The sequence below is a fragment of the Rutidosis leptorrhynchoides genome, chromosome 8, assembly GCF_046630445.1.
Source record: "Rutidosis leptorrhynchoides isolate AG116_Rl617_1_P2 chromosome 8, CSIRO_AGI_Rlap_v1, whole genome shotgun sequence".
NCBI lineage: Eukaryota > Viridiplantae > Streptophyta > Magnoliopsida > Asterales > Asteraceae > Rutidosis > Rutidosis leptorrhynchoides.
The window spans coordinates 268911342-268924390 of NC_092340.1; the positions used below are offsets into that span (position 1 = coordinate 268911342).

At 33.3% G+C, this 13049-nt stretch overlaps 1 protein-coding gene across 1 annotated transcript; it reads right to left on the reverse strand.

Moving 5' to 3' along the window:
* Positions 1–357: 357 nt before the first annotated feature.
* LOC139861834 (zinc finger CCCH domain-containing protein 17-like) lies at positions 358–4198 on the reverse strand. The gene is made up of 3 exons (XM_071850357.1): positions 3836–4198; positions 2533–2643; positions 358–2230 (listed from the first exon to the last, which is right to left on the reverse strand). Exons 1-3 carry the CDS (start codon positions 3962–3964, stop codon positions 590–592), a joined length of 1881 nt encoding a protein of 626 aa, XP_071706458.1. The 5' UTR covers positions 3965–4198; the 3' UTR covers positions 358–589.
* Positions 4199–13049: the final 8851 nt, after the last annotated feature.

The following is a 13049-nucleotide window of genomic DNA, read 5'->3' on the forward strand; positions in this document are numbered from 1 at the left end:
GACCTCATCTGACCCATTGTCATCTCTATGTGTAAGGATCACCGACCATAAAAATAATACAGTAACATCTAGATATTAAAATAATTAAATAATAATAAACATAAGTATTAAAAATAGATTAAATAATAAAACAAAATAATGAAATTAGACACTAAACTATTTACCCACTTTTAACTTCAGTTTCACGACTTGTCACGACTCCTAATGTTCTTAACGTGTGGCTTGAATAGCTAACACTGAACTTGGGCAACATTCCATCCAGGCATATATCTATTTGACATATAATTGTTATAGCTGTAATAATTTCAATTTATTAAACAAGTTTAACTAGTTATAAACAATATACAACTAAAGGAGTAAATCACAACTCAAAATAACTCATTGATATTAAAAACTAAAACTGCTATATTTTAAAAATAGCTAGTAAATTTCTGGGCATAATTGGACTAAAGATGCTGGCCAAAAAACCACAAGTTATAAATACTTCAAATACAAAATCAAAATCTATAACAACACATGGGTGATCAATAAAGAAGACTTTCAAAGGTAGCTTCTTCTTCTACAAACTACACTCAAAACTCATTATTTTCTAAGAATTGACAACATTCTCATTCTGCCCATCTTCTTCATCAACATATTCACCTTCATCCACATATTCACCTTCATCTAATTCATAACCTTCTTCACCATCCATCTGTTCATACTCGTATTCTCCATCCTTTTCATCATCATAACCTTCAAGCAATGCATCCTCATCATTTAAACCACCTTCATCTTCTTCCTCATAATTTACACCAGACTTGTTTTTATCTTTCTCGTTTTCTGCTTCAAGTTCGACATGAACAACGTTGATTTCCTCTTTTTCCTTCTGAATATCGTCTTTAATATTCACAGATGAAACGTCATTATTGTTGTTATTGTTATTTTTATCATCATTAATTCCTCGTTTTCGCTTTAAAATCTCGCTAAGAGGTTTTGGACCTTCAAATGACAAATCTTCCTCTAATTTCGTGTATTTCCTTTTTCCCAAAGACTGTTCATCATTTTGTGGGTCAGGGCGGATACTTTTCAGCTCGGACAATTTTTTCGGTCCAGCAAAGTTGGTGTCGTTTTCCGGGTATCTCTTATTTCGGTCAACAATTCTGCTCTGGTTAAGAGACATCGGCCTTCCAGGTGAGTACCGAGAACGATACTTCCCAACTGGGTCAATTTCCATTTCTACCCTCGGGTTTCTACTGTTTGTAGGAGATATCGACCTTTCGGGCATCTTTATTCTTCCTTTAAGTCGGCTACTAATAGTTCCCTGATCCGGGCGGTGGTCAGGGCGACGGTCAGGGCGGTGGTGGTGGCGGTCCCTACTTTGCATCCGGTCATTATAATTTTCGCGACTAACTATAGACCTCAAACCATGATCAGCACCCCTTCGTTGGTTCGATATACGGTGACGCAAGTCCGACCCATGATGCAAATCCGACCCGTTAAAATGATCCGGGCTGTCATGTCTAGGATACGGTCTCCTATCTTGATCAGCCACATAATGGCCATCTAGCTCCACAAAACGATCATAATCACGATGTTCACGATACATAGCTCTATCAACATCGGGACCTTTTGATCTTTCAAATTCATCTTTTTCACAAAAATATTCTTCATCTTCAACCTCGTTGTCCACAAGAACATCAAAACCGGGAGAAGGCTCTCTTGAATACTCATCAGTATCCTTCACATTTGTAGATATTTTAACGTTTTCTGACGCATGATAACCATGGTTAACATTACGGTTAGGTTTACTGGCTGGTAATTCATTCATGACAGGTGGCGGAACCACATTGTACCTAGAAGGCTCCTCAATACTAGAAGACGATGCAATCTTTCTACCAACAGCGCCATTACCACCATTTGGAAAAGGTGTTAGCTTTTGGGTAATGGGTTTTTGGGTAATGGGCTGTTGTGTGAGCTTTTGCTCATGAATGGGTTTATTTGGGCCGGAATTGGCCATTTTATGAGGGTCCGAGACCAAGTTAGTGGACCCAGATTGTACCGGTTTATTAGTAACTGCAGTTTGTGGACCGTGCAAGAAAGGACATAAGTGTCCTTTCAAACAGAAACCTTTCTGGAAGAAGATACAAGCAACACCTTGTTTGGGCATGGCATAAGGGGCGGCATGAGGTGCAGGTACAGTGGGCCCCATGGGAGTTGACACATCAGATCCCAACAATCCATCAAGAGGCTGAAACAAACACATGTTGATTATTTACCATAAGAATAAACAAGTAAAATTCCAAAAGGTGGCAAATTCAACCGATATGAATGGGTAAACTTGAAAAAAATGATTTATCAGTAACAACTGAAACATGTAAAATCGAAAGAGTATGCTAAAATAGAGGAACAGGTCAAATGGGGATTTTGCGCAAAGATGTTTAGGGTGAACCCAACTTGACATATTTAATATTTTGACCTATTACCCGACCTACCCATTTTGCCACCTACAAATATTAACTCTGACTAACAAACAGAAAAAAAGTTACTTACAGGATGACGAAAAGCGCATTTTGGATTTAAGCAGTTTCCATTTAACCAGTAATAGCAATCCCTAGGGTTGACCCGAGCAACATCGCTATGGCGAAAATCACACTCACTTCCCTGTGCAAAAAACATAAGCATAGATAAATAATTCAAGATTAGAGTATATAAAAAACCATGTAACAAGTCAAATAAAAGAAAGTGAGTAAATACAATATCAAACGAGATTTACAACTAGAATACAATTATACATGCAACCTTTCTCCTAGCTAGTCCATGGAACCATTATTATTTACTTATGCGGAAAAATATATATATATATATATATATATATATATATATATATATATATATATATATATATATATATATATATATATATATAAAACCACGGTAACTTTCACAAAAAAAGAAAGAAACCAAAACGGAACATTATAAAAACCATATGAAAGGGGCAAACTTTAAGCCTTCTGGCTATGTTAAGCATTTTCCTAAAAAGTTAATATCACCCAATAGACTAACCCGTCGGTGTTCGGTACAAATATAATTTTTGCAAATAAATGTGTATATCACACAAGTATGCAAATATACAAGGTATGTAAACAGCTTAAGCTACATAAGAAACTTTACAAGCATAGAACAAACATGATAAGGGCAAGATCTAAAATCTAGAAGTAAATGTAGCTAACGGAAGCCAGAAGAACATGCCAAAATCTATGGGTTTACGATAACTGTGATATATTACATAAAACAAATGTCGTTTTGAAAATGTCGTTTTTAATGTGACAATCAACAGATAGTAAATATGCAACGAACGACACTAGTAACTTAGTGTCAAATATCCATCTTATAAACACACAGGATCAGTTAACTACCATCAATTCCAACTTCAAATGTTATTACTTAAAGATACAAGCTTGCTGCAAATTAGCCATCATAACACCAGAAAGATTGAAACTTTATACCTAATTACTCCTTAACCACCAACTGCTAAAAAGATTCAATAAAGTTGTAACCTTTATTTAAATTTAATCCCTTAATTTTTTACAAAAATATATACTTAAAAAAAAACATCAACCCTACTAGCTATGCACAATACATAAAGTATGAGATAAACCACACTTTATAAGACTATATCTTTCAATCAACATGAAATCAAGATCCAAGAACAAAACGCAATAATAAACAATCAACACACGATTTTCAGATTAACAAACACAGTTCAGTATAAAGCATCAAAGATCTGATAAAAATTACAAAAAACAAACTAAAACCCATCATCTAATTTTAATTAAAAAACAATTAAAAGTACCTTTTTGCAGGTTAAGGGTGAAGCGAGAAAGTAAACACAATCTGTGTTTCTTTTCAAGACTTCATCTTCCTCCGTTGTGGTTGCCGGAGCTATCGCCGGAGAAGCCAATTGAGTAGTACCACCAACCATAGCTGGAAAAATTCAATTAAATAAATTGGGGATTTTGAGTAATTTTAATAATTGGATCTAGGGTTTGAAAAAATTCAATTTTTCCCTTATATGGATGTAAGAAGAGTGGATCTAATGGCTAATTTGTATGTAGAAAACTAATTACATATTATGAGCAGATAAAGGATTGAAACCCTAAAAAGGAGAACGAAGAAAGAGAGGTAAATTTGAAGATTTTGGTGATTAGAAATAGAGTACATGGTTCCTGCTCCGTTCCTTTTTATATTTTTGGGGATGGGCTATTTGGCCTTTTTGTTAATTAATTGATTTAAAATACTTCAGCAAAAGTTTCATGTTTTTTGATGATTTTTATGATACCGAATACGGAGTTAAATTTATATTTACTAGTCAAAGACCCGCGTTTTCGCGAATTTTATGAAATGATAATATTTTAAGATAATTTTTACAAATAAACAATATATTATTTCAAAAGTTCTAATGTAAATAAATGATGTTCAAATTAAAGTAACGGACTTAATAACAACTCAATAATCAAATAAACGATATATAGTTGTTATATATCACATAAAATATATAGTTACAAAGTACCTGCTTTAGAAAGTTCATTTTTTAGTTGTATTTCCTTGTTAAGTTGTGCACTTTGTGTTCCAAATTAGATAATCATGTCTACAAATTAACATACATATCAGTATGTTTAATACCGGCGAATTCTCAGAATTAAGAAATTAAAATCCTAATAACGATGTATTTAAAAGATGTGCATATATATATATAAAAGATGAGCATACCATGCTGGTGTCCTTTGCTTTTCTCATGTTATGCTAGAAAGGGTACCCGAGTAGCAGTTGCAATTAAATATGGAGTACTTATAAGTGGTGAGAATTCGATGTTCCCTTATCTCCACCCTTGAATCACTACACCGTCTTCTAATTCTATTCGTAACCGATCAAACTCTTGAAGTGCAATCCAATATTGCCCTTTGATCAGTTTCCTAGCTAAATCTATTTCCATGTATAATTTGTAATTAACATCTCCAAACTAAAATTACTCGCTATTTCACAATACAATAAATATTAGAAGAATGCTAACATAGATGAAAAAAATGGTCGGGTCGAGTAAATATGTTATATTAGGATGATTTAAAACACTCTATCTTTAACATGTTTATAACTAATTCATATGACAAATAAGACTAATAATTTTATTTTATCATTCCAATAGTAATTTACGAATTTCATGATAAGGCATTACAAAATACACTTTGTGCAACTTGTGATAAGTTGACATGTTTTCCCGCTCTCTTATACAAATATATACATGTCCAAGAGATAATTCGCTTGATTGCTTTCTTTGATTTAATTTTCAAATTCTTTTTCACCTTAAACTGTAATGGAGACTTGCTGGCTTCTTGAGATGATGTCCATGATCCTGCAGATACACATACACAATGCTGAGTGTACATCAACGAATCACAACAAAGAATGTAACCAAGTCAAACCAACTCAACCCATAAATAATTATAGTAAAAATACATTGTAATATACATAATATACAGATTACACATTTAATTAGTAAAACCAATGTACATATTACAGATCACATATGATAATATTAGGTAATCCAAACATAAACCCTAAACACTATAATATAAACCATAAAATCTAAACCTTACACCCTAAAATCTAAACCACAACAACAACAACAACAAAACTCAATCCCGCATATGCGAGGTATGGGGGAGGTGAGATGTAGATAATTCTTCCCCTATCCTAGAAAAAAGACAAGCCATTTCTCCACCCGAAGTGAAACACTCCCAAGAGTAGAGAAAGTCATCCCTCTCAATGTTCTATGGATAGAGAGATTGCTTCCAAAAGGACCTCCGGCCTATAAGTAGGAAAAATTTTAAAAAATAAAAAATGAGACGCCATGAAAATGGTAGAATCAAATTTCCATGGGTTTTAAATCCTGCCAGGAATTCAATTTAGGCTCTAAGCGACAGTCAAGTCGCCAATAAATCGACGCTTGTTGTTGACTCGATTAATAGAGCCAAATCTAAACCCTACACCTTAAACCCTAAACTCTTCTAAATCCTTTGATTTAAAAACTAAATCTAAACCCTAAACCCTAAACCCTAAAATCTAAACCCTAGAATCTTAACCCTGAACCTTAACCTAACCCATAACTCTAAACCCAAAACCCTAAAACTAAACTCTAAACCCTAAAATATAAACCCTAAATCCTAAATTTAAACCCTGAACCCTAACCTAAAACCTAAACCCTAAACCCTAAATCTAAACCCAAAACCCTAAATCTAAACTCTAAACCCTACACCATAAATATAAACCCTAAACGCTAACCTAAACACTAAAATATAAACCCTAAACCCTAGAATCTAAACCCTAAACCCTACCAACGAAGCAGTGCTTCAGTGGTACCCGATGCTTATGATCCCTGGGCCCCATGTGTGTAGTGTTGGAATCATATACCGGCGCAGGCTCGAATCCGGGTGCTGGCACATATTGGGGTATTAGGGGGAGGTAATTTTCCGGTACATGGCTCTTTCGGGGTGGGCTTGGTGGGTTGCCAAAGGCGACACAGGGTTAAGGTGTCCCTGCCAAATAAACACTTTTTGGAATCATAAACCCTAAACCCTAAATCTAAACTCAAAACCCTACGCCCTAGAATCTAAACCCTAACCAAAACCCTAATCCATAAATTTAAACCCTAAACTTAAAATTAAACCCTAAAATCTAAACCCTAACCTAAACCCTAAACGCTAAATCTAAACCCTAAACCTAAACTCTCTAAACCCTACACCCTAAATCTAAACCCTAAACCATGAACCCTAACCTAAACCCTAAAAACTCTAAACCCTAAACCTAAACCCTAAGCCCTAAAATATAAACCTTAAACCTAAACCCTACATGTTGTAATAAATTACTTTCGATGATAACACAAATAAATAATATAACATTTCAAATGTTTAAAAATATAAATAAATAAAAACACCCAGATTGACACATATAATAAGAATCTTAACGTAATATATTACCCACTTGACTAATTATAAAAGCCACCCATATTGACACCTATAATGAGAATTTTAACGTAATCCTTGAATATATGTAAAATCTCCGGAACCAAATTAACTAAAATTGTGTGTAAAAAATGGTTCATCTCAAAAGACTGAGAATTGAACTCAAATAATAACGTATTTCAAGATACAAGTTCCAATTTGTTTTCCTTTATGCTTGTAATCCTCAAGACTAAGATAAACTCCAATTCAAAATGGGTTTTCCTACCTCTTGCCTCATATCCACCCTTCTCCAAAACATTTACACGAATTAAAAGTGGCTTAAAATAATAACATCATTATCGTCATCATCATCTTTGAAACCTAGATGAAATTGGCCCTCTTTAGAAACCTGATCAATTTGCAATAATGGGGCCATATTGATTCGATGTAATCCAAATACTTATCAACGATCCACCCATTTTGCCACCTGTAATGAAACATACACAGAAGGGTTCCAGCCGAAACATTTAAATGTTTGTAGCAAGAGTACACCAAATAAACCAGCTACAAAAGTCCACCCAAGTCAACTATGGGTTTAACTTACCATTCATAAAAGTATAAAACCAATAATAACAAACATGAGGCTTAAATTCTTACAAAATCAACTCCATTTGAACGAATTTCATACAAAAACAAACATCAGGTCTATATTCTTACACATTGGAAAAACCTCCAAAACTAACAAACAATCTAATCCAATTTCAGAAAATGTAACACAGACAGAAGAATAAAAACGAAAAAAACTCGACTATGTAAAAAATCACAATACCTGATAACGAAGCTGATTCGAAAATCTAAGCAATCGACGAACAGCAAAAGGCCTACAAAGTGAGTTCCAGATAAGACGATGGCAAATCATAGAAGAAAACGATTGAAATGGGGAATGCAATTGAGTAACGTCGATGAGCTTTAGTGGTGAGTTTATATTTTTTGAATGAGTAAAATAATAAGACACAGATAATAAAGAAAAGAGGAAAAGCACAAAATATGAAGACATTTGCACAACACGTGGAGCCAAAATAGAAGAGGTCCAAAAAAACCCCGCCTAGATTTGAACCCGGATTAACCTTGAGACACTTATAACACTCGACCATCCAGACTAACCTTCCAGCTGTGTACTAAACACACCACTTATTATTTAGCCCAGTCAAAGCGACAGGGCTTACAAAACAAAATGACAGGATCTGGCGAGAGATTTAGTATATAAGAGTTAATTTCATAACTACATTTGATGTACATTAGTTTCTTTATAACTCAGACCCCAATTCTAAAAAACACTCTAGAAGAAAAAGAGTGAACATGTAAAAGCGAAATCTTGTATAGGAACACTTATAGAGGAACAATGTTAAAAAGATCACATATAAGAACAATGAAAGATCGTGAACCATGGTTGTATCAACGAACTGCAATTTTTTAAGTTAGTGAAGGTCTAACTTCTAGCATATAAACTTCAAAATACATGAACTTTTGTGCATTCTCGAAAGATAGTTGTATACTATATTGAAGTCTATAACAATGAATGTCATGGAAATAAATGCACTTACTAAAATATTACACTAACTTGGTATTTGTAGTGTTAAAACGCAGTCACGATTTCACATATAATTCCTTAAAGAATCATTATCGTTTAGTAATATTTTAATACCGAAAAAGAAAAGAACATAAAGTTTGACTTTGGACCTGTTAATTGTGTAGGAAGTTGATGAAGCTAAGAAGGTAAACGGTTTCCACCGGGGAATCCTCGGTCTGGTTGAGGGTTTTTGCGATCTGTAGATGAGGTTCGGCGGTCTCCTAGTGGAGGAACACCACCGGGACCTACCTTCTCAACTTCTTGCCGAATTTTCGGGAAGAAATCCACAGTAAAGTATGAATCTCCGTTTCTACTAAGCGTATAACTGTCTTCTTACTTTCATCACGGATTGCAGAGTTGGAAACCGCCTCAATTTCTGTTTTAGTCAAATAATCATTTATAAATATTAAACATCAAACATTAATTTAATATTAATTATTAATTTAAAATCAACCCTCAAACATTAATATTAATATAATTGACCAAAAGAAGAATTTTGTGAAAGATAATGCACCTTTAGTGAGATGAGAATAATGATCTCCCAAATTACTTAGCTGAGGTTCCTGCAGGTTTAGACATTATGTCGCTAATCGTAATGTACCATGAATTCATCTAAACATAGCAAAATGGACTCATGAGAAATCTCGCCTACAACAACTTCAAGGGGGTCAGATACTCCTCTGTATCTCTGCATTACAAAAGAGAAGCCAACTCAATATTTTAAATGATTATAATCATCATAGTTTAATAACAAAATCAGCTTGTGGATACAATATTAGTTTACAGAGTTCAATTAAATTGGCAGTATGCATTTTGAAAAGTATAAAACATTTTAAGATATTTTGAAGCCGGAAATCACTGTGTTTGACTTCAAAAGTCAAAATGTGCATGTTTTACCAATAAAGTTTTGTGCAAAGGCAATTAGAACGGAGTGTAAATATTTGACCTGCAAACTGGTGTGAATGTTTAACATAAAGTCGTGAAAATGGATTCTCTTTTTCCTCCAATTGCAGGGCCTGTTTATGAAAATGCATGACCGGTCATATTTTAAAAGGGTAATGCATGACAAAAAAAGGTCAAAGTCGGTCAAAGTCACTAAAGTGTATCAATGCTTACAATCTCTTTCAAATTATCATTTTACTGACCGGATCATTGTAAAAATATATATTTGGTATTAATAACAATTCAAGCAGAAATGTCAACCCAACCCGGCCTGTTGTGTTGGCCCATACCAAAAGTTAGCCGTTTTAGATGCATTACTTGACCCACCTGAGCCATCCACTATCAAGATAGTAAACCAACATAACAAATTTAACAAGGTGTGATATAATACTTACAATTGATCAAAAAATAAGTTCATCATGGTTTTTCGAGTACCAACTCCGCCATAAAGATAGACTCCTTTGAACGGTGAGACCGAAGACTGAGGTATAAAACGGGATTATAACCACCTACTCCTGAAATCAAAATAAGCACTGGTCAGTCCATGTCTGATCTCTGAATATCAAATATTTAACAGTGTGACTTCACATTTAATAGCAAAGTTTAAGTTTAGATTTAATAACATTATTACCTTCACGTTTTCCAGGATCAGAGTAGCGATCCAAATGACATGCATGTACTGAGCTACCAAGCTCATCATAGAGTCGTTGAATTTCTCTTAAGGTTCTTATATGTAAATGAGAAGCCATAAGGTCACTTTATATATCTAATGTATATACAAATCTACAATCATTGGTGTAAAAAAACTCGGTGGAGTCAGTGGTTTGGTCGTGTGTGCGTGGAATATGATCCGATGGGTGGTTTCTATCCCCATTAGTGATTCTAAACCTTTCCTTTTAAAAAATCTAAAACGTTGGCTCAAAGTCGGGCTAAGTCATTCAAAGTTGGTCAAAATCAAAGTTGGTCAAAGTTATGTTAATATTTTCATATTTTTTAAGATTAGATATTGCGCACTTGTGCCCTATATACAGGTTTGAATTATTTATGTTTTATGATACGGAGTATATATTTATGTGTAATATATATATATATATATATATATATATATATATATATATATATATATATGTGTGTGTGTGTGTGTGTGTGTGTGTGTATGTGTGTGTGTGTGTGTGTTTAATTTATTTTTACTAAAAGTCAAAGTTGGTCAACGTCCGCCTCGTCTTCAACCTGACGAATCGTCCCTTTAAGGTCCCACATCATAACCGCCATTTAAAAGTCAGCGTTAATCACATTGTATAACTAACTAATGCATCTTATCGACAACCCTAAGGCTTTTTATAAAAAAAAAAAAAGCCCATTTTTTAATTGTATTTTTATTATTTGCTATTATTATACAATCATTTACCTACAGATAAGATAGAGGGTGAATTAACCCAACCATAAATAAATGGGTCAAAGTTGCCACCAAATAACAACAAACAAGATTACACTCACCAGCAAATCTTAAGCATTCAGCTTTAGGTTTCCCCTACACAAACGCAACCGCGTAAGCAAACGTGAACGTGTCACCTGCACCAGTTGTATCAAGGACTTTTTCAGCCTCTATAATCCCTTGTTTAATCGGTTCTTCTCCTTCAGTAAATAAAGCCGATCCTCTCCCACCAAGTTCACAAGAACTTCCTTAACACCCTGATACAATATTTCATAGCACAACAACAATTTATTAAGAAGGGTTCAATTCCACTATCTATAAAATCTATAGAAAGGTTAGTCTGAAGAAAATTGTGTAACATGAATGAGAACTCCACCCTGTCTTAATTTAACTCAAAGCACAACAATGTATAAATGCTCAAGTATAAACCAAAAAATTTAAAATAAAAATTATAAAAAAGGATCGTAACTGTTAAGAAGCTTAGAGCTTAAAAGATCCTATGTCTCAAAAACAATGTATACATTGACCCTGCATTCACAAGTGAATTTATATTTAATAAGAGATTGTAATTTCAAATAGATAATAATTTCAAGCACAATAATATAAATTTGTACTTTAACTACTACGCAATCACAAATCAACAATAAACGATGCAAAATATATTATAAACCTACTAAATCAAACTCAAATTGTCTGTTATTGGATTAGTAGAATTGGATTGAAGTTGTTGATTTGAACAAATCAATTAATCCAGATGATGAAGGAATAGGGTTGATAATAGTGAGTTGGTTGATAATAGAAAAGAGGAATTGGGCGAGATTTCCATTCGTGATAATAATTAGGGATTTTCTTCCCGTGATTTTCCTATATTGAGGGACAATTAAGGGATATCATTGTTAACAAATTAATTTATTAGCTAATATTTTTAGTGGATGATTAAGAACTGTTGGATCAAGGGGTATTGTAATGTAATTTTCTAATCTAACGGTGATTAAAGGGGTTTTGAAAACATTTATTAGCTAATCGAGATCCTCTTTTAATGTATATAGTGATGATAGTGATAGTGATTTTATTAGGTAATAAAATGTAGGTATAGTTCTTTCGAGTATCATCTAAATCATCTATTAATCCATTAATCCTTAAATACTCATTTTTAATAATCGTTCGTTTCAAATTTTCAAAATTCATTCAATTTATCACACTAAGTCAGATAATTGGTCAAACTCAAATTTTTTTGATCAGAGTCAGACAAAGTCAAAATTGCTCAACATTTTAACATTAATTTAAACTTAAACTAGCTTAAGACCCGCGAATTCGCGGGTCTTTTTTTTGGGTCAAATCAAATTTCTGGTATTTTATATAGTAAAATATGTTAGGTTGGTTAAGAAACAAAACAATTTTAGAGATATAGGTCTATTAATATTGCAAAAATCAAATAAAATAAAGTTGTATTTAGGTCGAGTTTTCCATATCCTACTCCATGATTATAATCTCTTAACGTGTTGATGAATTGTATAAAAAGGAAAGATCATTTATTTTATTGTCAGTATAATTTGAATCTGCTTCAAGGTAACAGCGCATAATCGACTGCCTGCGACAAATAAAAACTAATAACTTTATACAAACACCATCATTTATCATTTATCATTCTCATGTTATGTTATTTTTATTCTTATATGTCACCATCATTTAACTTTTAGATATTAACAACTAACAACATCTAAATTTCATTTTTCTTTTTATTTGTTATAATTGTAAATATATCGGGTACTTTTCAAAGGTCGGAGATACAAATTTCAAATTATTATATAATGGTGATCTAAAAGCAATATAGATAATACAAATTGATGGTGATCCTGTTGGAGCTAATTGATTCATTGTGTCCCACATCGAAAAGTGAAAGAAACAAATGTGCATATATAAGTTTATGGGAACCTCCCTCTATCACCAATTGGTTTTAGAGAAATGTAGAACTCTTGAGCTTATATGTTGTACATAGTGGTAGACCTAAAAATGATCCTACACATGGTATCAGAGCCTGGTTATAGCCCAGATGTGTGGA